Genomic DNA, 25,950 nt, shown 5'->3' with positions numbered 1-25,950 from the left:
TGGATGATCCCATCTTGCTAGGCAAGAAGAAAAGAGAAGAAAACTGTTTGATGTACAGATCTATGCAGTGCTATGTGAAACATCATGCCTGCTGTCACACAGGTCTTTACTTTCAAAATTAGCAATAACACATGAATAACACAGGATGGGTATGAATTCCTCATCAATTTTGTATGTAATCCATCAAACTGACATATGGATATAACCTATGGCTCACTGTCTCCCTCAAGTGGATAATACAAGAAAAGGGATTTGTTTCTTTTAGACAGATTTTTTATTTTTATTCCATCCTGCTTTGGCTCATTCTTCTGTTTGAAGGGACATGGCTTGATACATGCAGCCAGCTTCACCAAGAATATGAGTATTCAAGGTCATTTTAAAAGCTGTGAAAAGGCAACATTTGGGAGAATAATTCTTTCTTTGCCCATGAGATGTACCAAAAATCTTTATGTCCTAGCAGTAGGAGACAGATTTCTTGAAAGGCCACACAATATTGTTCACAACTGCGAGAGGGTAAAAAAATACTAAAAACAATGGCTGGCAGAAAGAACAAAAAATTCAGTTGTCTGCAATCTGAAGTCCCAAAGGTTTTCTTCAGTATTTTCTGTGGCAGGGCACAAGCTGTGAACCACACATCTTGAACAAATGTCAGCACTCAGATTTGGGCCATTAAACTGGGCAGAATCTGTTTAGGGCTGTTAAGCCACAGCATCCAGAATCCCTAAAATATTGTTATTTTTGTTGGTTTGGGGTCTTTGCAGATCTGGCATTATAAAAATATTCAATGGAAACTCTTTTGAAAGATCTTAAATTCTGTCAGTATTTATGTTGTCATAGCTGACCTAAATGGAAAGACAAAGCAGGAAAGAAAAGGGTATTAAATATTCAGATTTACTGGGTACTAGTGATAGATTTCTGTGGGGAAAGAATGAATCTGTCATCCTTTGGTAATTTCATTTTAGCAGGCTTAAAGGAATTAGGCTACAAGTTTACATTACTCCTAACTTTGAGGTGTAAATGCACCTAATGGGAATATAATAAACCCAGATAATTTCATTTATAATGTTTTAAAATAATGCTAAGAAAACCAAACAAACCCAAAAACCATTCTCACAAAGATCTTCGCAGATGTGTTTACTTTTAATGGGGTTAAATTCTTATTGGTTTTTATAAAAATTGTTTTAAATGGATGGTGTAAAGTTGACATGTATATTGATATTTGATAAATTTATAAATTGCAATTAAAATAGTCAACAATAAAATGATCAAGCAAGTAAAGAAATTTGGGGGCTGGCTTGGGGAGGTTGTGAGTTTTGTTTGTTTTCTTTTTAGATTGTTTTTGTTTTGGTTGTTTGTTGTTGTTGTTGTGTTGTTTTGCTTTGTTTTTTTCTCATTAGAGTCCAGGACCTTGTGTAGCAAATTCTCTGCCACATCTCATTTTGGATACTGACAAACTGAGTCTGTACTTTCCTGTTTCTTTCTAGTGGTCAATACTGATAAAGGTCAAAGTTCCTTCAGTGTAACTGGGAAGAAACAAGAGAAGTTCTGTCAATATTGAAATGAAGGAGTTTTGCAGTAGTCAACACTTGAGAAATTACAGTCACAGGCTGTCTTCGCATTATGTCCCTGGCTTGCAGTGTGATTTTAGGCTTGTCCATCCAACATTCTTGCTCCCATATTCCTCATTTGAGTACTAATGAGACCTATGCAAAGTCCCTAAATACCCTGAACAATAGATAACAATAAGTAATGACAACAGCACTGGTGGCACTGGGAACCTCTTTCTTGTCAGAGAGGACCTAATTCTTGGTAAACTGTTGTTGGCTAAGGAAAGCATTGAGAATTTCATGTCTGGACAGAAATGTAACCCAGGCAACAAGGGAAAAAGCTCTACATCAATGTAGTTGAGTTGAAGTGAATACATGAGGGTATTACCCAATCCTTCTACAATGTTAGAACCATACCCCTTTTCTTCCCTTGCCTTCCTCTCTGTCATCCTGGAGTGACAGCTTTGACTCATGTATTTTTTATGTTTGACTTGTTCTCTGTTCTCTGGTCAGAAAACTCTGGATAGCAAGTAACAATCTGAAAGCAGACAGTGATAAAACAAAAAGGGACGAAATCACCGAATCAGTGCTTGCAAAAACGTTTGCTCATCCGACCTCATATACTTCTCACCCTGTGTCTAGTCTTGCAGCATTAACCTGTCTTGCCTTCCCCGGAGATCGTGGAGATGACTTGGTTACTCCTGTGGCGATCCCCGCCACTCCTTTCCCTCCTACAGGATCGCACAGAACTCAGCTTTCCACGACGTTCTTCTGCTCAGTTTTCCACCCGCGACCCGCTTAGTCCTGGAGTCCTGGAGAGGCAACCTCCTGCCCAGCTCCCTTCACCGCCCTGGGTGGCATGAAGCGCTTTGCTTTAGCACTGCGTTTGCATTTAACAAGAGTTATCTCCATTACCGCTTCAGGCAAATGAACTGACTAATGAGTTTTTTGTCGGCCATGGAAGTGTGCTGCAAGTAATTAAGGGATGTGCTGTGGGACCGATTAAGCTGCAAGTCACAGCGGCCGGAGCCCAATCGCTGCGAGCCCGTCGCAATCTGTGCCGCCTGCGCTCGGCTCCACAATGGGATCATTGACTATTTATTTACTTCGCACAACAACTCTGCTGTTTATTTAATTATAGGAGCTTTTCAGTCACCCACCCCCACCCGCTCCAACCCCATCTCTTCAGCGCTTTTTGAGCCCTCCCCTCCCGCTTCTGATAACCGGTTTGTCGCTTGGGCAGATGAAGCGGGGCAACGCCTGAACATCCTTTGTGGGGTACGGGCTGCGGTCCCCCGGCGGATCCGGGAACGGGAATTTTCCGTGAGGGAAAGGCGAGGAGACAGGGATTTTCCTGTCAAATTGGTCATCACATCTGCCTGGAGGTCAGACCTCGAGAAGGCTCCACTGTGGAGGGGGAGGCGCAGGGGAAATCCTGCAGCTCTTCAAGGCATGTCCGAGTCACGAAACAAAATCGGGAGAAGCTCACTAGAGGCGAAGAGACGCCTGTGGCGCTGCGGGGGCGAGTGCGGCTGAGCGAGGGAGGAAATCATTGGCACTCCCGCAAGGCGGGGCGGACGGCACATTTCCCACCCCAATTCAGCAGGGAGGCCTTGGTCCTTTTACCACAGCCCCCCTCCCGCAGCGTTGACGCTTAGGAACGAGTCGGGGGAGGAGGGGGCGGTTGGGGCAGATGTGGTCACCCACTCCCTGGATCCTCTACCAGCCCGGGGAAGTGCCCGAGCTTAGTACCCGCTAGTTCAAGAAAGGGGTGGGCACAAGCGGGATTAAGCATGACAAGTCGAGAAGCTGCCGAAGCTTTTTCGAGCACACCCGCAGTCTGAGATAGGAGCACTCCACTCACCCCCGCATCCAGGGGGAAGAATGGGGACGGGCAGGGGTCTCTGAAGCTGTTTCACAGGCGGCAGGATCCAACTCCCACTTTCTCCGCGTTAACAAAACGGGCTCGGGGACCCCAGTTGGGAGCTTGGATTGTTAACGCCGGGAATGCTCGCTGCCCGGCGAGTTCGGGCTCCTCGGGCTACGGCGCGGGGGGGGAAGCCCTGCGCCCACCGCTGGCCGGCGGGCACCGGCGAGACTTGGCGGTGCGGGGAGCCGGCAGTGGCGGCCGTAGAGAAAGCGGGTTTCTGCTCCTTTAAAGGGCGCTGTGCAGCTCTCCTGAAGGGAGGCGGATCTCACTCCTTCCTCCCTTCCCTCCATCCCTCCCTTCTTCCCTCCCTCTCTCCCTCCCTCCCTCCTTCTTGCTCTCCCTCCTCCCTCGCTCCCTCCTTCCCTCCCTCCCCGCTTGCCGCCGCCGTCAGTGGTGCCCGGACGCCGGCTGCACCGCAGCCCGGGCTGTCCCCGGCGTCCTGCCACCGCCCTTCCTCCCCCGCCTCCGCTTTCCTCTCCTTCCCTGATTCCCCTCCCGCAACTCAAGGTAGGAGGATGTCCCGGGGTCTCCGGCTGGCCGCCACGGCCGGAGGGTTTGCATGCCGATGAGGGGCTGCGGGGGGGCCGGGGGTGGCGGGGGATGCACCGGGGCCGCGTTGTGCCGAGGGCTGCACGCCGCGATGGCTCTTGGCCAGCTGTCTCAGGGCAAAGGCGGGCGCTGAGCTGGCCGACCCGAGCGCTGTTGCCGCCCGGGTCTGTCCCTCACTGTGGGGAAAGCAGACCTGTCGGCTTCCTGTCTTCCTTCCATCGCTGCTCCGCATCGTCAGAGCCGCCGCTGTCCCCACGCTGAAAGTGGAGGTGTGGGAAGAGGGAGCAAGAGGCCAGGGCAGCGCAGCCCCCCGATGCCCCTCGCCCGGTGCCCTCCCGGTGGCCCGGAACTCCCTCCCACAGCCGGAGCCAAGCTCCCGAGCCGGGCTCAGGGAGACCGAACCGGCTGCATTGAGGATGTGCCCCCCTCTCTCATGGGGGAGCGGAGGTGAGAACCGGGCTCTAACTTCGCTAGAGTTGTGGGTGGACAGCAGTCTCTACTTCCGTAAGGTCTCCTCCTGCCCCTACCCGGCCCCCATGGTACTGAGCAGACAGTCCCCCTTTCGGCTTATCGGCAGCCCTGTCATTTATTTCTGAACAAAATCGGCATTCTTTGAGTGAGCATCCATCGCTAAAGTAGCCAGGGCGCTGACACTCTCTGGAAAGCAAGAGACATTCCTGCCTACGGAGTGCAGGCATGATAGCAAGAGCCTTGTGTGCACTGAGAAGGAATGAATAGATTGTAAGGGAAACCTCTCTTCACGTTCTTCTTAGAAACTTTTAGGGGAGTACAGCGGGAAAAACATAAAGCATCATAATTTTCCTCCAAAAATTGTGCACAGCTTTCCCAACCCCAAAGGAAGCTGAAGGGACCAAAGGCTGATCTGTAGATCAGGTCAAAAGTATTTGGTTTTGCTGCTTAAAACTTGCTAGGAAAGTGCATTGCTGTGATACTCAAAAGTGCCTGAACAAGAAAGTCTGTTGCACACTCACTTCATTAATTACAAGTCTTTCCACTAGCTAAAAATTAATTACCATCTTAAAATGTCATTAATCATTGGTGCAGCAGAAACTTTGTTGTAAATTTGGACTGAGAAAATAACAAACAGAGAAGGACCTATGGGGTTTTTTTTATAGCTGGTGGGAGTGAAATGCCAGTGGGCCGCAGTTTGTTTTAAATGATAATATCAACATTCATTTGAATACTTTGGCAAACGTTTTAGAAGGGAGGACCGTGTTACTGCTTCGTCAGCAAAGCTGCAATACTTGATTCTAGAGATCTAGAGATGCTGGTCAGGTGTTGCAGTAGACTGTGCCTCTCCTCACACCAGATTGCAACAGCAGGAGGACTGTGGTGGCATGTGAATCCGAAACGTTTGCAAGGATTTGCCGAAAAATGTCCGAGAAACATTTGGGGGACCATATGTTGTACATACATTAAATTTATAGCAGCTGTTGTTGTGAGAGGTCAAAATAGTAGATTATGTGATATAAAAACCCCACTATCTGCTCTTAGAGGCACAACTATGACCTGAAAATAAAAGCCCATTCTTTTTTAAAGTAATATGATAAAACTATACGTCCCAGTAGGTGGCAGCTAGCTGGAACTGGGTTAACTTTTATAATGATAACAGCACATAAAAATTAGATCTGATGGGAAAAGCTCCTGATATAGTAAGGTAATCAGAATCACATATCTCCCCTTTCTAACTGAAACATTATGTACATAATGTACACCATTTATACTTGACACAGGCTAAAACTATAGTAGGTTTTTATTACCCAGAAAAGATGTAAGGCCTCAGACTGTCTCTTCTTCTTTCCCTGTCTATAGCTGGATTACTATTTTTCATATCAGCTACACTTTAACAGAGTCCTGTGTATTAAAGGTGTCCTTGTGTATTGGAGATGTGTTACCACCATGTCTACAGCAGATGACCAAACAAATCAAAACGTATATCCAAGGAATTGTAGATTTCCCAGCTGATGATCACTGAAGTGTAGAGGGCAGTTTCATACAGACTTTATTATGAAAAGAGCTGTGTAACAGTGGTGACAAGATCTCAAAACAGAAGACCAGCTTATCTACCATGACATTTTATTAAGGATTTCCAGACTTTGAATTTTACAGGGAAAAACCTCACAGGGAAAGAAATATTGAAGGCACTAGGAATATTTACCTGTTTTCATGCTGAAATCAGCCTGGAGGATGCAAGAGGGTATTCTTTTATTTTCATGAAGAAGAAGTGGAGTTAAAGTCCAAATAACAGAAAAGGAGTCTAGGGTGGGGAAGACTGAGGCTTTAGTCAATTACATAGTCTGTATGTGATCTTCAGTCACTAAATATTTAGTGAGTTCTAAACATCTGATATCTTGTAAGATTTGATTTTTTATATAAGGGACTCGTATTCTTGAGAAAATATTTCTGGGCTAACTACGACTATTTTTCAAGGTGGGAGCTAGGGTTTGAAAGAAGGGGGAGGAATGTTAATACAGAGCACTAGGTGATGTCTGATAGTAGATAAGGAGGACATTGGTACTTCTTCAGAACCCATAAAATACCATAAAATAGCTGGCTAGCTAACATAATAGAGGGCATAATATATATCTTTAAAGAAGCTGATAACAGATTTTAATTTCCTTTCCGAGCTGTGAAACGAGTGGGAAGGGTGAAACCCCCAGGCTCTTTGGCACCTGAAGCGGGGGTGGGGGCGGCGGGGAGCGCTGTCCGCGGTGCTGAAGGGGCCGCCCGGAGCCGCTCCTGGCGCTGTCCGCGGTGCTGAGGCCGCTGCCGCCGGCGGCGGCGGGGGCTGGCGGGGGGGAAGGAAACTCTGTGAGCCTCAGGCGTCAGACCAGGGGCTGCAGCGTGGGCTGCTGAGTGTTTAATAGTAACAGGAATTAACCACAAGTTGTTTTATGATTCCAGTTCTAAACGCCTCCATGAGTTAGGTGCCCTATTGGGCTGAGATTACAGGTAGCTGTGTTGTTTTTTCCAAGAGAGCTTAGAAAATCAAACTGGTAACAGGAGTCACTTTGTCCAAAGTTCATGTATTGTTTAATGTGCTAAACCTGAGGACGAATATTATATTTTCAAAACTTCTCACCAAAACAAAATTAAAAAAAAATCTGATCTGGTTACACTGCAAGCTGCACCGGAGCATTCACAATTAAAAATATATCTAAATCATACCCTTTATTTCAGCAACACCAGGGAGGGAGGCAATGAACTTTCACAGGGTTCACGTGGGTTGGTTTTATTTCTCCTTGGACTATGAAAAAATAGAAACGAGTGGAAGAGAATACATGAAATAGTAAATAGAAGGAAAAGTATCTCTCTGCATTTTTTACTGGGAGATATTCTAAGTGTGAACTGAAGGAGTCGCTAGATATCCTTGCTTTTAACACTAGGTGTTCTTTTTAAAGTGCTCCAATAGTCAAATCGTCTGATTGAATTCCCTGCTAGACTGCAGAACTAGCCATTCATGATACTTATTTTTGACACTGCAGTTATGCCTCCATCTTAGAGGGGGGAAAAAATCAATGATGTTAAATAATCCTTTCACAGATTGTACATTTCTTTTCATCAGCATTTTACAGTGTTTTAAGTAAAAGTGTGCAGAGGAAATCACTAAGGCAAAATAACAAAAAAGTTACTGAGAATTGCTAACGCTTCTAGAGGTCCAGAGCAAAAACACTACAAGTTATAATCCTAATGCTGCTGCTACTTATTTACAGGTCTACAACACACAGATGTTAATTAAGAATAAACAATAACTCACCTCTTCCATGCTCTGCTTCTGATAGATTTCACAGAGTGTTCCCATTAGCTTGGCATCTTTGGTATTTACTTCTGTAAAGTCAGGTTTATTCTATATTCTTCTGTATGTATCTGTGGGGAAAGTCTCCCAATGATATTGTCTTTATTAATGAAAAGCAAAGGAAGGAAATAAAAGAGACAAAAGATGTCTGTAGGTGGAATGTAGAAAAAATAAATTCATTTTCCTGATGGGAAATACAGGAATTATATTTCAGTGTTTGTAGTAAAGTCAAGCAGGTTCAGCAAATCCTGACTTAGATTGCAAAGTCTGACAGTCCTGGTTTAATGTATTTCAGTGGACGCAGACACACAACTAATTACATTTCCAAGGAAAATCTAAAGTAGTCCACGGAATGGGTTTATCTTCTTTGGAACACCTGGTCAAAACCCAAAAATCTGTGGCTGCATTTCCAGATATAAACTCAGTATCCCATTATCAAATTGGAAATGCTGTTGTTCTCACTGAGGACAGCAAAATGACAAACTACCTAGATCATAGTATAGGGAGGAACAGCAACATTTCCATAATACTGGAGTGAAAGGAAAGCAGAGTGCAAAATAAGAGAGTGGCAGAATAAAGTGAAAATCATAAGCTAGTAAATCCCCTAGTTAGTGTCTTTTGAGCAATTTCAAGCAAGTTTAGCTAAACAGGTGTGTGCATTCAACAAGGTTATTCCAGCGCTGCCGATTCCTGTTACCTTGCAAAAGCAGCCTGGTGCTCCCTTATCACTGAGTCCGGAGCAAGTTCCTAGGGACAGTCAATACACAAGCCATAGCATTTATCCTACTTCATGCATTAAAATGAGTAACAGTTAATGACTGTAATATTTTTTTTTCCCTCAAACCTGATGGTTACTCTGATAACCTGCATGACTTTGTTGTCAGCCTTCTCTTTCACAACTCTAAAGCTAACTGATCTTTCCCCAAGCAGTCAGCTATTGAAATACAGGAATTGATTTTCACACAACCGATTCCCTTCTCCCTTCTAGCAGCACTCTCCCCCCCACCCCCCCCGCCCCCCCCCACCGCCCCCCCCCCGGTCCTTATAGCCATTGTTCAGAACAACTGAATAACTAATAACAATAAGAAGCATGTAAATATAACCGAGCTGCTTTGGTTTTTTTTTTCCTCCGACAAAGCTGGGCGATCAGATCGGTTGCATAATAGAAATTGGGAAGGCTGTCTGGCAGGCAGCCTTAAGCAGAGAAGAGCTATCTCAATTTCTCTCACTTAATCTTGGCTTCGCGTCAGAAGCTGTGCAGCAGTGCAGTAGAATGGGAGCACGGCAAAAGCATCGCCGGTGAAACGCGGGCGCTCGCTATGTGGCGGTACCTCAGCGATCTCTCGAGCTGGATTACCTATTGATTTTCCTCCTTTCTCGCCTCCCAGGTTTACTCGGCTGGACACTGTGTGTGTTTGGATTTCTCAAGGATTCTCCCCCGACTAACATGGATGTCCCACCATTCCTTGCAGTTGAAGGTTGCTCCTTGGCGCAGTGAATGAAGAACATGCAAGGATTGCTAATGGGTTTGGGAAGCGTAGACTCTGCTCTCTCTGTGACCATGCCGTGATCGTGTCTGAGGGCCATCAGTTTACGTATCCTCATTCTCACCCTACCGGGAAACCTGACGGCTTAGAAGGGGGAAGTAAGGCAGCGCGAGTGTGCATAGAAACATCATGAAGATTATTTCACATATTGTAACTAATTCAGTCTTCAGATGCACCATTAGACTCCTTCTTTGCTTACTGTGGATTGGATATGCTCAAGGAACCACACATGTATTAAGATTTGGTAAGATTTCCCGACACTTTTTTCATCGTGTGTTTAAGCCTGAATGTGATATGCGTAGGATTGACTCAGAAGGGGATGCTGGCGGAGAGCTGGGACGTGCTACCGGAGTCGGGCAGCGAAGTCCCTCTTTATTTTGCATCCGGAGGGATGAATTGCTGTGTGATTTTTTTTTCTGTCGCTGCTGCTCATTGTAGCCGTAGTAACGGCACGATGGTGATGATAATTATAATAACAATAGAAAAAAGACTGGCAAACGTGGTTGCCTAAGGCTCTGCGCAGCTTGTGTGGCTTCCTCGTAATTGTTTCCATTGTTTTGCTTTATTGTTTCCATAGTAGGGGAAAGCATGGCTAACACGGTGATTGATCAGTTGAAAACCTGTCAAGTAGTTGTTAAGTTTCGGCCGCCCGTCTCTGATCCCGCCGAGCCGATCCCGTGCGGGGGTAAAGCTGTGATTTGAGACCTTTGCGCTGATTTCCCTTGAAGGATCTGTCGGTTTGCTTGACATTTGAGTGGCGTTTAGGGTTAGAGAAGAGATGATTTATGTCTTGAGCCTTGCTCGGGGAAGAGCTTTTGCGGTACCTTTCAAAAGCACAGCTTTTCTATGTGAGGAAAGTTGTAGGAGCTCCTCCCTCTCCCGGGAAAGAGAAAAAAAAAAAAAAAAAAAAAAAGCAAGCAGATCAGAATGACATTTCAAGAATAGAGAGGTTTTACAGTTTAAAGGTTATCCCAGCTGGACCAGGGCACTAACCTTAAGAGCTTTGCCTGTGTAAGCGCGCATGTTCCTGTGTCTAAGCAAGAAAGCGAGGGACAAATTCCAGCCGCTGCATCCCCTACAGAAGTTTTGTAGCGAGGAAGGGCAGGACGGAAAGTTCGGAAAGCAGGTCCGAAGGGGTGTGTGCGGCCGGGGATGTCCTTCGGTGCTAGTCCGGGGAGAGATACGATAGGAGCCCCGCATCAGCATCCTCCTGGTCGCCCGGTACCGCGGGCGAGCCGCGGCGGGGGACGGCCAGTAAGGGACAGGCCGAAAATTGCTCCCCCATACAAGCAGCATCTTCTGTGCCTGCCGACAGCACGGGTGGAGGGAGGAAGAGCGGATCTCCCGCATTCCCGCTGTCCGCGATAAACTGTGGCAAACCGCTGCATCCATTTCTTTGGGGCACAGAAATCTCTTGCCTTTGCCTGGGAATAATGCTTTGGTTTGTATCTATTTTAATTTAATTCAGCACCCCCGCACACAGTTTTATATGGAGGGGAAGGTGAGTAATGATTAAAAAGTCACCAGGCTGTTACCAATCTCTGAATTCCTAGCAGCACTTTTTTTTTCTGCTTCCATCTGGTCTAAAGGTGGTGCTTATGACACGTTGCTCTTAGCAACCGTCCTCAGGAATGCCTGTTTCTTTGGACATGGCTAAACGGGCCCGTATATCATTGTGGGGTCATTTTGCAATCAGTCTGATCCATAATCATCGCCGTGAATTTAATGCTAGGATGCCTGTAATATGGCACTGGCCGGCTGTCTGTCTTTCCACGGGCCCCGAGAGTCTGTCTCTAGGAGCCCGAGTTACTTTCAGGTATAGCTATGTAAACAAACATCCACCTGGTCACAGCACTAGCGAGAGGTGGACTTTCCTTCTTTAGAGCGGCATTCCCTCGGAACTGTTAGTCCGGTGTACCCCCAGGGACAGCCCTAGAGAGCAGCGCTCTGGCAAGCGTTAGAGCAATAAATAATCCCCCGGCTGAAAGGAGATGCAGCGCGTCTCTGCTGCCCAGTGACATGGTGGTGCATGCGTATGTTTTACTGGGCTAACTTCCCTTCCCAGCTGCCTTCTGGTCACACAGCTGGCCAACGAGTTGTGCTCACTCCACTGTTTGTAGCAGCGAAGTAGAAATCAGTTTCTACATCTCTGCCTCTTTTTGTCTGTCTTTGAAAAGAATCGTCGCCAAACCATCACTGAACATTAAAAGTAGGTAGGGAGTAGTAGATAAGTTTATTTTGTTGTGGAGAATGTTAGACGTGAAAAGAGCAGGAAGACTTTTGCCTTGCTTATCCGGGCCTATTGCACATCTCTGTTTTAAAGGAGTCTGGATTTAGCTTAGTGCAGGCTAACTCACTCTGTCTGTGACCATGAGAGAACTTCCACGCCTTCTCCAAAGGCTGACTTCTCTGTCTCTGAGTAGGGCATAGCAGGGTGGAGGGAGGGAGCAGGGACTGAGCTGCGGAAAAGCTTTGGTTATTTCTGAGGGGGAAATCCCCACCGCCCCCTCAGGGTTCCCGTGCTTTCAGTCCCTTTGGGATGTCCTTGCGACCAGGAGGACGGGATGCCGTGGAGTCCTTCCCGAGGAGAAGGGAGAGCTGAGGAGATTCCCTCCAGAAGGCAGCCTGCCAGCCCCCGCTCTTCTTCCTCAGCCAGCAGTGCTATGGCAACAGGGGAGAGCTTGAAGCCTGCCAGAGCTGCAGCCCCCTCATTCCTCCTGTGCAAATTAGCCACCATGGATTCGCATTGTCCTTCCCACGGCTCCTCTCATTGTTGGGACTAGCCAGCACGTCCTTTCTCTCCCTCCCTCTCTCTCTAAAGCTACCTTTTAGCAACCTCACAGGGAAGTCGAACCTCCTGGGCTATTTGTCAAAATCGGGAGGTTATTTCTGTCCGTACCTTATGGAGCAAACACGGAGAGAGGCTGGTGTGACAGCACTGTTCCCTGCCCAGCGACACTTGCTTAGGCACCGGGACACCTGCCTGTTGCTGCTGCTGGAGTTGGGCAACGTGGTATTCGGGCATCACACCAGGCGCCCTTCCTGCATGCCACATTGCTTCATGGGGCATGCGAGCAAGCTCCCTCCCTTGCCATTTCTGAACAGTTTCCCACAAGCGAGCCCAGGGAACGCTGAAGGTGAGGTTTGTCTATACGGTACTCGAGGGTGTCAAATGGGACCAGCCCTAAACCATTGATGCGGATAAAAGGATAAGTCCCACCTTGACGAGGGAGAAAAGCAGCAGCCTAGTATTCGTCTCTCCGCTGTGCTAAGTGTGATGGAAACCTTTTCCTTATCACTTGGCACCGAACAAAAGCCAAAATACGTGGCCGCCGGCACATCCTTTACGTTATCGGGGATCACATTTCGCAGCTTTCCGATTCACTGCTCCTGTGTATACTCAGGCCCATGGCAGCGGCTCCCAAGACATTCCAGGGAACTCGACGGATCCGGAGCCCAGCCGATCGGCCCTCTGCCCACAACGTGGGGCAGGGCACGTCGGGCTGCTTTTCCTTTACCTCCTGAAGACATCTCGACACCTTGTCCCCGAAATGCTGAATTAACAAGCCCATTAAGAGCTGTCAAACACCTGTAATTGCTCATCTGTGTTTTCAGAAACCCACCCCTTGTCTTGCCCAAGGCAGTAAGAGCCTGGGCTATTTAAACCCCATTTTTTTTCCCACCTACTACCACTCTCTGTGGCTTAGTTGGCAGCACTTTGAAGTCTGGAGCGCTCTAAAATGCCCTTTTTAAATTTAAACTACTCGTTTCCAGCCTTGTCTCTACTGCTGTGAGCAGTTGACTTTCCTACAGCAAAGGTGTGAAGAGAGACCTGTGACGGGAAGGTGAAAGAGGTTTGGCCGCTGTATTTGCTCTCATTATTCCTGGGAATGTGGTGAAAGACTAAAGATCTACGCTGCAGGGTTCTCACTTACCTGATAAGTTTTAACCCACTTTGTGTGATGTTTTATTTTCTTCGGGACATTCAAGGAGAGTAAAGACAAGTAGAGGCATATTCCTGTAGTTTTGACTTTTTGGTGCTTTGGAGTTGCCTGACTTGAAGCGGATGAGAGAGGGAGCTGAATGTTTTGTGTTACAATGAGCTACAAAGGAAGGGTGTGTGCACGCATGTGGCTTCTTCCAGCTTAAAAGCAAAAGAAAGTCGGGAGAGATAGGAAAAACTTTTCAAAGGAAAAAGGAAGAGTTTTGAACTGTCACCAGAAGCATTTCTTACTAGTGACTATTTTTTTTTTTTTAATACTACACCAAGTCCTCATGAAGGCTAGCACTTTCCTGTTGCCCTACATAAAATAATAATCATAGCAAATCAAGCATTATAAAATAATATACTCTTTGTGATTTAGGAAAAATCCCCCTCATTTTTCAGCTTCTTTGTGGGAACCCCCAGAGGGGAATTGCTAGACTTTTGAGTCTTCCTCTGTGAAGATTTAGTATGGGTTTCATCTGACATGACACTTCTTAGCTGACCTCCTTTGTCTCAAACAGATTGAGTTTATCTCCGTATAATTGCTTTTATGAGCGCGATTTTTATGTTTTTATGTGGTAGAACCAGAGAAGGGGCTGTCTCATTGCATCCACTGCCTGTGGAGGTGACAGTGGGTGTCAAAACACATGGTTCTGGGATTCAGGAGACCATTTAAAAATTGTAGCAATTAAAACCAGTGAAGTCATGGCACAGCAGTGGGAACTAGCTCTGCACAGATGTGCGAGACAAGAGGTCAAGTGAAAAGTACCTGCTGGATAATCGAGTGGAGTTTTCTTAAGTGAGTTGCATTAAACCTCCTGGATATGTACTTTCTTTCCTTTGGATTTTGCATTGACTTCCTTTTAGTGGGAGAAGGTAAGGTTTCTGCCTCTATTTGATAGAAACAAAAAAATGTACATATCTCGATTGAGTGGGGAAGGCAGTCTGCCTTCAGTTCAAAAGTGTGATGAAAATCTGCAAGCCAAACTCTCATGGCAGCCCTCGGGGCTCTGTGTCTTGGCAAGTCCAGCATTCAGAGCCGATGAAAAATTTACTGCCAAGGAGAAGAAGCTTTCAATATCTGTTAACGTCCTCATGAAGATGAGTTCAAAATCAGTCTTACAAACAACAACAGGAATCTTTGAAAGAAGAGTAAGGTTAAGAGCCTAGGGAAGGCAGCGAGGAGGTGAGAAGCATTGTTATTGACTGGTCTAGATTAAACAGCACAGAGGAAGATTTCAATTTGATAACGTCACAACCTTTCCTGTTTTTCTTTGCTGCTTCTGCTGACAATTTTGTAAGGTAATTAAATTGGCTGATTGAAGTCACAGTGGTCATGGGGCGATAAAGACCGTTTGGATTTAATGGAATTTAGAAACAACGGTGCACTGCACACAACTCTTACAGAACGAGAATTTTAATGACTCATTCAGGGTGCTGACTACATAGAACGTCCTGGACGAGTTTAATTGAAAGGGCAAAGCTGATTAGCTGTATACAGTCTTTATTGCACTAGATAGGGGAATTAGACTTATCCTTTTAAAATACTCATTATTGCATTATCAAGATTCAATGTAGGTTAAGAAAGCTTTCATCCGTGTGGGCTTTCTGGAATATCCCCTGATCCTTTCACCCAGTGTTTGGAACACCAATAGTCTCATAAAATGATTTTCACACAATTGCCTGATAACTTGTGTTCTTACTGACTGCTTATTCTTAGTGATAACTTGCTTCTTACTGACTGCTATTTGTCCTTTGAAGAGATGCAATGTTCAAGTAATGCCTCCAGTTTAAATGTTGTTGCTGAAAGAAATGGTTTCTGCCACCAGAGATAAAAAAATAGAGAAAAGGAGATTTTCCTAAACTCAAATATTAGAGTTTAGTTTTATTAGTTTAGATTTAGGTTTTTTTTCCCCCATTTATTTATGGATTTATTTTATACCAGAGAAAATCCCCTCAATTTAGGGAAAAAAGCAAACCAAACATTTTGTAGTCATTGTAAATAAAGTAGATCTTTGTACTCTACTAAATGTATTTACCTAGTCTGTTTCTGAGTTTTAACCTTCATCTTCTTTAATCTCTTTCAGAGGAACAATTACTAGAAGGTATGTCAATAATGCAAAAGAGAAAATAGAGGGTGCCTTATTTCCATACTCTCCAATCTGCAAGGCAAATTAATTTTTCCTGAATAAGCTTTTTAGAGTGTTATGCTGTAATGTATGTTGGAAGATTAGATTAAACAGCATGATAACATAATGACATAATGTCATTATGCTGTCACATCTGAATGGGAATATGGAGAATCAAAGATCACTGTGATATTAATACTTATAATTTTGTGTGTGTCCTGTGCCATCCATGCTGTGTTTCCCCCCTTTCTTCTCACTCCTGCCCCATTTCCTCCCGAATACTTTGGTTCCTTTGTTATAAAGCAGTAGTGTTAGGCACCTTCAATTTAAACAACCAAAGCTCTCAGTAATGCAAAGAATACAGAACAAACATGTGATGATCATTATTCCAATACTGGAGCTCAGCCAGGTTTGGATAAAGCAGGTGCTATAGTAGAGCTATGTAAAACACCTAGCAAACTCGAAAACATAATCTAAATTTCACTAAAAAGTACTTAAGGAATTAAAACCACCATGCTTTTTTTTTTTTTTCCTTTAAGCAAAATTTAGAAGTGACAAATAGGTGCAAGTGCTCAAGTCAAGACTGCTCTTTTTTCATGGCTGCAGAGCTATGCTTGCATCAAAATTTGCAAGTGACTTGGATCAGTCATGATCAAGATTTCCTTGAACATTATACTTCTAGTCCAAAATGCTATTGAAAGAGAGTAACTCATCTAGGAATGTGTTTGGTAGGTTGCTTTGAAATGAAATACACATTTTTAGGTAACAGATTTTTTTGAAGTGTTTCTCTTTCCAGGTGTTTCTGCCTGGGGCATAGAAAAAGAGGTTCCCTGCTGGTATTGTGAGTGGAGGCTACAGTAGGAGAAGTTTAAAGCATAGTTACACTGTAGAGTTTAGATCAAAAGTTTGTTCTTAGTTTACAGTAAACTTTTTTGTTATTCGTGCATTGGAAGGAAAATTCATGTATAGGTTTTAGAGACTAATTTTTGGAGAAATACATTAATGCACATTAACTGAATGTATGTTTTATTATATTAGTATTTCCACTCACAGACTCTTTAAAACCTTTTTTTTTCAAAAAATCCTGTTATTTGGATTTGAGATCAATTGAACTAAGAGTGTTGAAAGTGTCTATGAGTCTTCCATAATGAAAAAAACCCTCTTTGTTAAAATCATTAGTTCTTGTATAAGGCTTCATAACTGGTAGAAGAGCAGTCCAAGGAGAACTTTCCTACTTTGCTGTCAGGAACTGTTGTTTGGGAGACTTGATGTCCTTTCAAATTCAAATTATGATTACTTTTCCCCCTGCCTCCTCTTTTCTTTTATCATTATATTTTTCTGTGTGTCTCTGTTTACCAATTTGAAAAACATAATATCTGATTTCAGTATGTATAGCTAAAGGTGAGCATCATATATTTACAGACAAATGGAAAAGTGTGGTTTCAGGGATGGGCAGAATAATTTTGAAAGAAAAGCATTTGTTTCATTGATTTCTTTTAAAATTTTTGTACCTTGATCCTGTATTTGATCCTTTCCTTGCACTTTGTCTTTTTCCTTATTTATTGTGAAATGGAAAGTGATAACTTAGATGAAAGAGGAATGTATATTTGAATATTTTTTTTTTCTGGTCCTTCATGGAAAGTCTTTGCTTACTTTCTGGGAAAATCCATGGAAAAAGTAAAAAATCTGGAAGTCCTCATTTCTGTCTTGAAAGTAAACTCCTAGTCTAAGCCATGCCTAAGGGCTCCTCTGTGGCATTTGGACAGTGAAAGAGCAGAAGGATTAGACAAGGTTGACTTAAACTGGATACTCTTAGATGGCTTAAGTTAGGCTAGATGAACCATGTCTCTCATGGAATTAGGAATATGGGGAAGTCAAAGTGGACTGAATGAGGGTTTTTACTTTCTCCCCAGGCTTTGGTGTCTATCATGACATATGGAATTTTTTTCAGATGGAAATTTAAAAGGGAAAGCTTGTTATGTAAATGGGTCATCAGTTTCTTCCTGACATGAAAATACAAAAATGCTGAATCAGAGACCGCTCACTCATTCTGCTGAAAACCTGCCAGCAAGTGGGTGGTGCTTGTTTTCTCAATGGATAATCATAGTTAATCCTGCAAATAAGGACCTGCTTGTGAACACATATATTTAACTGATTACTTTACAGAAATTTATTGAATAAAGCTTAGCAAGTTTGCCTCAAAAGGTGCAGAAATATTTTACTCTGAAAAACTGTAACATCTTCTTATGTAGTTCCTTATGTATATCCAGTACAATATTTTAAAATGTTACATTTCTCTGGATATAGAAATAGCTATTAATTTAAAAGTTTTTTTGTCCTAAGGTAATTGATACTGATTGTAAAAAAAAAAAATTCTTAAAAGTAAAGCATATACATGATTAGATAATAATCTGGGTAAATTTATTAAGGGTTAGTTTATCGAACTTGCCATCCATTTGTGCTTTTGTCCTTCCCTAGGAGCTAAATATATACCAGCTATTTCAATCAGCTCAAGAGCTAAACATATGTCAGCTATATCAATCAACTCACATTTATGCTGTTATTTAGAAGTTGCACAATTAGGACATGATTTACCAAAGAGTCCATAATTAAAATAATTACACTAGTAAGCATTGAAACATCTATAAGAAAATCTGAGTCTCATAGCTCACAATAGTAAAATTTGACTTTCACTTTTTAAAGCATGTAAGCAAATATTTTCAGTCCTGCCTGAACTGTCCATATTGCAAAACTTTGATGAAACTGATTATTCAACCTGGAAACGAATTAATTCTTCTATTTCTACCTATATTTTTAGTGTGAGTGCTCAATCATCAGTCAGTACCAAATACTGAGATTGTTAGAGTTGTACAGTCCTTGACAGTTTAGTACAAAGTTGACTTATGATAATGTGCTCTTATGTTTGCACCATGGATGAGAGGAAATTATGTACAGTTTCTTATATGTAGTGATTCAAAACAACAAGTTATGGATCAAATATTGGAATAAGATAACTTGCTGTATGTCTGAGGTCTGATTATCCTTTTTCTTCTGTTCAGTGGCTTATGTTTATATGAAATGAAATAAGAATCAAAGCTTAAGCTGTAGCATGCTATTTAGAAAAAGAGTGGCTTAGATTTCTCTTATGCTAAAAATGAAGAAATTATGTTAAAGTTCATAGGTATTTGCCAGTTTATCCTAGGTATAGTCATTGCCTGTATGAACTGGTGATGGAGTATTCTTCCTCAGTTGCATGATTAGGTCCATAGTGATATTGAATACAATGCTCTTCAAGTCCAACCACCTGTGCTGGTTACCTTAGCAAAGGTGCTAATTCCAGGACCTGTTTTTCCTTGTAATTTTTCCCCCAATTATCTTTTAAAGTCACACTACCATTTTCTGCACCTCCATTTGTTGTTCACTCATTATTTACCTTAACAATATTGAGGCATGTAATATAAAACAAATTCAACATGACAAAAAGAATTTGATGATGCTTTTTTGTTTTGATTGTTTCTTTTTAAATTGAAAATGGTATATTCACTGGTTAGTGCAGTTCAATAGTAGCAGAACAACTTGTTTTACTGATCAAATGCTCTAACACAATCAGAAACATTGTACTGTGTAGAAATATATGTAAATAACAGTAGCAAACATAAAGATTACATATTCTGTAAGAGAAAACTATTTTCTAAAGCAATAGCTTCATTGATATTTGGAACATTTATCCTACAAGGCAGGAAATCTTTAAAAGAAGTTCCATGATAATTATTTTTTAAGAATTTGGGTAAAAAGGTACTTTAGGAAAATTAGAATGACATGGAGTACTCTAAAAGAACAGAATTAATTTTCTTTTAAAATGCTTAATCACAGTGGTTTTAGGTTTTATGCATTATGATCAATGGGAATATGTATGTTCACATTTTATGCATTTGAATAGCATATATTTAAATAAATGCTTAAAAATGACATGAGAACCTTTTATAAATGATCATCATGCATTTGAGTACTAAAATTCATCATTCTTGTTTCTTGTTGGGCCACTTAATGACCAATATCAGAACTGAGCCCTAGGGAATCTAACTTGTAACCTCATTGCTTATCTGATTTCTGCTGCTCAGCAATGTTTACAGTTTTCATGTATGCTGTACTAACAAAGGTGGGATTTTTTAATTCAAATGATAAGAAGACCTTACCCCAGACAAATTTTCAAGTAAATGGTTACGCATTTCAAAAAATATTTGTATACTGCTTAGAAATGCCCACTTTCTCTGGCATTTTGAGGCACCCATATATGCTTCTAGTCCCTTCAGCAATGGAAGTTTGATGTTTCACTCTCTAAATCTGATTTTTGAAAATATTACTCCACAGAATTCAAATGCAAGGCCAATGACTGGTCATAGCTAATTTGAGGGGAAACTTGGTACTCTTCTTTTTAAAAGAAAATATCAATTACTGAGGGAGTATGTTTTGGTATTTTTTAACAACCGTGCTTTTGAACCAGTCCATTTTCAAAGCTAAGTTTTAGTTCTTTCCTTCATACCTTGAGGTGCTGATCTATTTCAGTCAATGAACTACTTGGACATGCTCCCAGACAGTCCTGACAACACTGTTCTCTTCATTTTGCTGAAAGAAAAAAAAGGTGATAAGTGGGATGGAGGTGGTTTGAGAAAAATAATTCAGATGAATTCAAGGCCATCAGGGCTGAACAAATAACAGAAAGGAATTGAAGAGGGTTAATGTAAAAAAAACACTGTTTGCCTAAAAAGACCATATACAACTGTGCAAATAGTAAGATTTTTGTTTCTGCTTAATCAAAATCAAACATAAAGATAACATTTGACAAAATGATCAGATAATTCAACAAGATAAGCATTGCTTTATTTTTTTTAAACCAAGAATTTGTTCAGTTAAATCCCTCTGCTTGTTATTGAATATTGAGTATGATGTATACACAAAGAGCAGAAACATAGTTAAATAATCTGTTTTTGCCTAGATTTGATTTTTTCTTAGCCTTGAAAGAAGCATGCATGAGGTCAGTTTAGGAGAAGTGGTAAAGCCTGTGCATACCTCATCTGTAAGCAACTGAGGGAAGAAAATGGAAATTTGTGAAAGATACATGTAACTTCCTTCCAGTAATGCTATATGTATTTGTTTGGATGTCCTTGAGAAGGAAAGACTATAAAATATGAGTGTTATTAAGGCTTATCTCTTCAGATCTCAGCAGACTCTATCATTCACGACATTCAATATGCCTGCAGAAACTGACTGTGTGACTGTGATACAGCTGAGACAAATGGGTTCAAAAATGCATTAAATCAGATTTTCTAATGCCTTTTCAAACCTGCCTAAACAATGAAAAGTCTCATTTAAAGATCAAATCAACATTAGTCAGCCAGAGCATGTTCACTGTTGTCCATTTGTGACCTTTTGTGTCTAGACATTGGAGATTTCTAAATGAGCTGTAGATTTGTATTGTTCTGTGATCATCAATGTTCATTAAACACTACTTTTGTTGTAATTTAAGGTAAGGCTATACCCTATTGTTAAATATGGAGTGTGGCTTGCTTTTCAGAGTATTTTTCACTCTTTTCATTCATGGGAAGATGCTTGAGTTGGATAAAGCTGTTGTATTTAGCTGTCATGTGGCCGCAGGCAGTCTGTTCACAATAATTTCCTTTTTTGTCCTTACTGTCATCTTCTAGTTTATAGGAGTTGTAACACATATTTTTGGAAGCCTTCTCCACTTTGTTTCTACAGGCAACTGGTGTTCTACTCACCAGAACCTATCTGATGGTTATAAGGATAGAAAATTAGAAGCTCTTTGTCTTCTACTCCGCTGTGGATGTATACTTAAAAATATTTTCGCTAATCCATGTGAACAATTGGTTATTGTACTTTTGATGATGAGTCCCTCTACTTATTTTTGGTAATAATTTGAATTCCACAAAGTTTTCTTTGTGACTTGAACAAAGGAACTAGGCAGCAATGATTTTACAAGTACAGCTCTGCATGAACGTGTGCAAACAAACACACACACACACACACACACACAGACAGTTTTTTTGTGCTGTGGTGACCCAAATGCAGGAAAAAAAGGTGGCATTATATTTCTTTTGCTGGAGTTGTCATTAATGTTAACCAGGAGAAGTGCCTGAGGGTACATCAGGGGTCTTTGATGGAAGGACTTATAATGATTGTCCATCTGCTTCCTGACAAGTAGTGTGAGCCTGGGATAGCAAAGAGCTGTGAAGGTGGCAGAATGTGTTCTCACAGGGTGTGATCTTCATGAATATTTTCAAAGTGGTCTTGAAAATAAAAAAAATTCAAGCAAGAAACCATGAAATTTAGCAAAGAACTCACTAAGTAAAGCATATTAATGACAGAAAAATTAAGAGAGAACATGAGAATTTTCTATCCTAAAAAAGATAAACTAAATTCTTTGAATAAAGCTGTGGATGTATACATGCTCCTACCCACAATACTGCACTGCAACTGTTAATATGTAGAAGTGGTTCTTGTTAAGACATCTACTCTGTTTGCCATGGACCAATATCCTTGGTCGAAGGGAAATACTCATTTATAGAGGATTTACCTGTGTGAGAACCATGGTAACTTCCTTTCACTACACTTTTAGAGGAGGGAATTATGCCAATATTTCAGGGTTCAGCTAGCAGTGCTGTAAATCAGTAGAGCCTAGTGAAGTCTATTTCTGCTACAGCTAAATCTCTTAGTTAGATTAAAGCTATAGTACTACAATGAACCTCTAGGTGAGTTTTCTGGGTCTTGACTATAAGGAACCATGATATGCTGAGCTTTTAGTTCTGTGCTGATCAATAATGGGAACTCTTGAGGAGGCAGAAGATTATTATCATTACTTCCGTATTTGACTCCCCTATTTCATCAGGTACATTTTCTACAAAAGCTTACCCACATGGATAACTGCCCAAATAGAGTTAGTAAGTTGAAAGACAGATGAGATTTTAATTCCATGAATCCCCTGTTGGACCATAATTTTAAAGACCAAGAAGCTGAAGTAGTAATAAAATAGTAGTTTAAGATTTGGATTTCATGTAGCTCTGATATCGAATTAATAAATAGAAACTAATTTTGTGCATTTTGTGAGAAAATAAACCCACTGATAACCAGAAAATATTGGCTTTGGTGTCACCATCAAGGTAGTTGAGGTATTAAGCAAAGAGAGAGGAAAACTGAAGAAGGGTTAGTTTATGTTTCAATGAAATATTTTATGGTTAGTGAAGACTTTTTGTGCTGTTATACAAAATTTCAGAAAAATTTCTATCAGGGCTGGCAAGGAATGCTAAGATTTTCAGATGTTTTATGAGTTCTTAATTTCCTTAAGTACAATATTTCATAGATAGAGTGTTAATAACCTGTAAATTCAGTGCTTTTGATTTTTCAAATATTTTTAGCCCATGTTTTATAAATACTTCTCTTAACAGTCTTTTATTTTCCAGTATTTTTCAAAATTAGTTACCTTTTAATAGAATTCCATATTTTTAAGAAAACCAGTTAGGTTTGTTTGCTTCACTGGTAAGAGATTTTTAACACATTGATTTTTTCAGAATTAGGACTAATGCTAAAACTTCTGTAAAAAGTGCTAATATATTAAAAGAATAAAACCCCACATTATCTTGATTACAGCATTATATATGTTTATAATAGTTTTTTTAGGAGCAACCAAATGTTTTCCTTTTTGTCTTATAGAAACACTTTGAACAAACACAAAGTGGCACAAAAATTTTTCATATAAACTCAAGTTCCATTTAAAAAATACTTTAAATTATTATATGTAAAAAAAAAAATGTATTGGTCACTACATTCAGCAATATTTTCATTGGCAACTGCAAAAAGAAAAATGATCTGCATTTCCATGATCATATTTCACTTCTACACTTCCACAGCCTTTTCTGCTGCAGGGCTGAATGTCTTTGCCTGAATATTGCTTTACCAAGTATTTGCTTTGCCTTGTTCCATTAGTATTCCTTACTCTTCCTTGCCATATGACATCTTTTACTGGTATTTCAGCATTTATGTAGAAGAAAGAGTTAATTTAAAGACTTGAAGTTGTCATCGGAGATCTCCAGCGTAACTTAGTAAAATACTAAACAGAGTCCTGGCAATTTTGCTTCTCTGAGGTTTGTGTCAGCAGTGAAATGTATGGCCTCTGGGTAGGTACAGATATGGAGGACAGAGTTTTTAGCTACAAAAGCTACTATCTAACTTGGCAGCTTCTTGTGTCATTTCTCTCAAAAGAAGAATGTGTTCAGCTGGGGTAAAAATGTGAAAAGTTTACAGGAAACTTGGAGGTGAGTGCTTTGATCTTATTTATTAAACCAACCAAACTAATAATTTCAAAAAAACCCCAAATCCCAAACTAAAATATCCCCAAACCAAAACCAAACTCTCCTTCTGGGCACTCATATAACAGTTTCAAAACCAGGAAAATTTGATTTTAAGAGTTCAGAAACTACAGAGCATAGTTTCATGCTATACTCAAACAATGCTGCTGAGACATGTTTCCATGGCACAAGAAAATAACTGTTGGCCATTGTTAAATAGGTAGATCATTCTGATCATTACTTTGATCAGAGAATGTTTATTTTTCAAACTAATCTCACAGCTGCCCAGTAGCTGTTGAGAGCCCAAAGCTCAGGACAATCAGCTCACTGGTTACAGGAAATAGAGCTGTATTATTTTATTTTTCAGTATTTTAATGGAAAAAAATGATGAAGGTGTTGATATTCTATTAAAGACATTGTGTTTGTGCAGTTTAAGCAGTTGGAGTTTTCATCCATAGCTGAAATATGTGTATTTGCAAAATTCTTCATGTGTCAGTTTTCTAGAACTATTTCCTTTGTACAAAAGAAAGAGCTGTAAGTATACCCATACATAAATCTGATGACAGAAATATGAGATAATTCATTATAAATAAATCTCAACAAAAGATCCTTGGCCAAGGTTGCTTATCTTTCTAATTTGTCTTTTCTTGAAATGGATCTCCCATGACCATGCCTTTTTGACTGGATACAACTCCAGTAAACAGATAAATGTTGGTAATGACCAGACAAACACAGGAGAGAGAAACTTCAATCATGTTAAAACCAAATATTGCTTTTAAGAGAACACAAATATAAGTGAGTACCATACCTAAATCCCTACCTGTAGTTCTTGGGAATTTACCAATAATTATGGAAGTTATTTTTTAGAATGCTGATAACTTTATTTATCTAATAAATTTCCAGCATTTATCTTTTAAAAAGAATGCTAGTCAGCCATGTGCTGCAATTGGATTTTACATTAGTTTTTATTGGTGCATCTGCCAGATTACAATGGGAAAGGCTGTGTTTCAGAACTGGGTGTCTCACTTTTATGTTAGTTCTCAAAACATTCTTAAATCCATTCTAATCCTGCTTAATAATAACATTAAATGTTCAGTTTCTTACAGTGGTGATATAAAATTCCTGCATGTACTTTGCAAAGCATTAGAATTGCATTTTAACAGTTGTCATGGTAGGTCATAGGGCTCCACATTAAGTGATAGAGAAGAAAAAAGCTCACATAGAAAACAGAACATTTCCTAAGTCTTGTTTTTACTTATGGAAATAGGAGGAAAATATTGTGTCATGTCCCTTTTCCCCTTGAATTAGGGTACACCTGTTGGAATGCACGATACACACTTTTTGGCCTGATCAAAATAACAAACAAATTTTTATCTGTGGATAAACTTGATTTTTATAAATTAAAGTCTGGTGAATAACCATCGGTTTTGCTTAATGACCGTACATTTTGCCTTTCAAAAGTTTTGGCTTTTAAATGTGAGTAAGCTTGGAATCTATGGGGATTTAAATTTTTTTTTTTATTTTGTTAGGTCTACTTTAGGGTATTCTGGGGGTGCTTTTTGAGTTTGGGGTTTTTTAATCCACAATAAAGTAGCGTTTTTTTTATTAAATGAAATTTTTAAAGTTTGGTTTTGAGTCATCATTCCAAGGAATCTGTCAACATGAATAAGGTATCTATTTCCTGATTAAACCAAATTCTCCTCCCTAAATTTGGTTGCAATAATTTATTTTTTTTCAGTGTTTGCACAAATAGTCTTTGATTCTAACACTGCATTTTTCACTCCTGCTATTTATGCTTGGGCATAAACTTGGGGGTGCAGCCACTCTGGACCATACATCATCTGATTCTTTTTCTGAGAGAACTCCTAAAATCTGGGGAGTTAACATGTCAAATGTTAATATTTGACATTAATCTTAACACATTTTTTCCATTATTTGGTACCTGGCAGATGAGACCAGTATATGACAGTAGTTGATTTTACTGCTACTTTGTTATTGAAGCTTTTCTTCACTCCGACTTGTCATGTTGAATCTCTGATTGCTGGAAGGTTGGTTTTCCCTCACATTTTAACACACTGTTGAA

The 25,950-nt window shown here is 40.9% G+C and overlaps 1 protein-coding gene across 1 annotated transcript in view; it reads left to right on the top strand.

Annotated features, from left to right (window-relative positions):
- Nucleotides 1–3,840: 3,840 nt before the first annotated feature.
- Nucleotides 3,841–25,950, top strand: part of GRIK2 (glutamate ionotropic receptor kainate type subunit 2) — a 347,786-nt gene continuing 325,676 nt past the window's right edge. Inside the window, exons 1-2 of the mRNA XM_050972903.1 lie at nucleotides 3,841–3,984; nucleotides 9,232–9,634. Coding sequence (XP_050828860.1) covers nucleotides 9,520–9,634 — 115 coding nt within the window. The 5' untranslated portion in view covers nucleotides 3,841–3,984; nucleotides 9,232–9,519. The remainder of the gene's footprint in view (nucleotides 3,985–9,231; nucleotides 9,635–25,950) is intronic.

This window comes from Serinus canaria, chromosome 3, assembly GCF_022539315.1.
Source record: "Serinus canaria isolate serCan28SL12 chromosome 3, serCan2020, whole genome shotgun sequence".
NCBI lineage: Eukaryota > Metazoa > Chordata > Aves > Passeriformes > Fringillidae > Serinus > Serinus canaria.
This window is presented reverse-complemented; position numbering and strand designations above follow the sequence as displayed.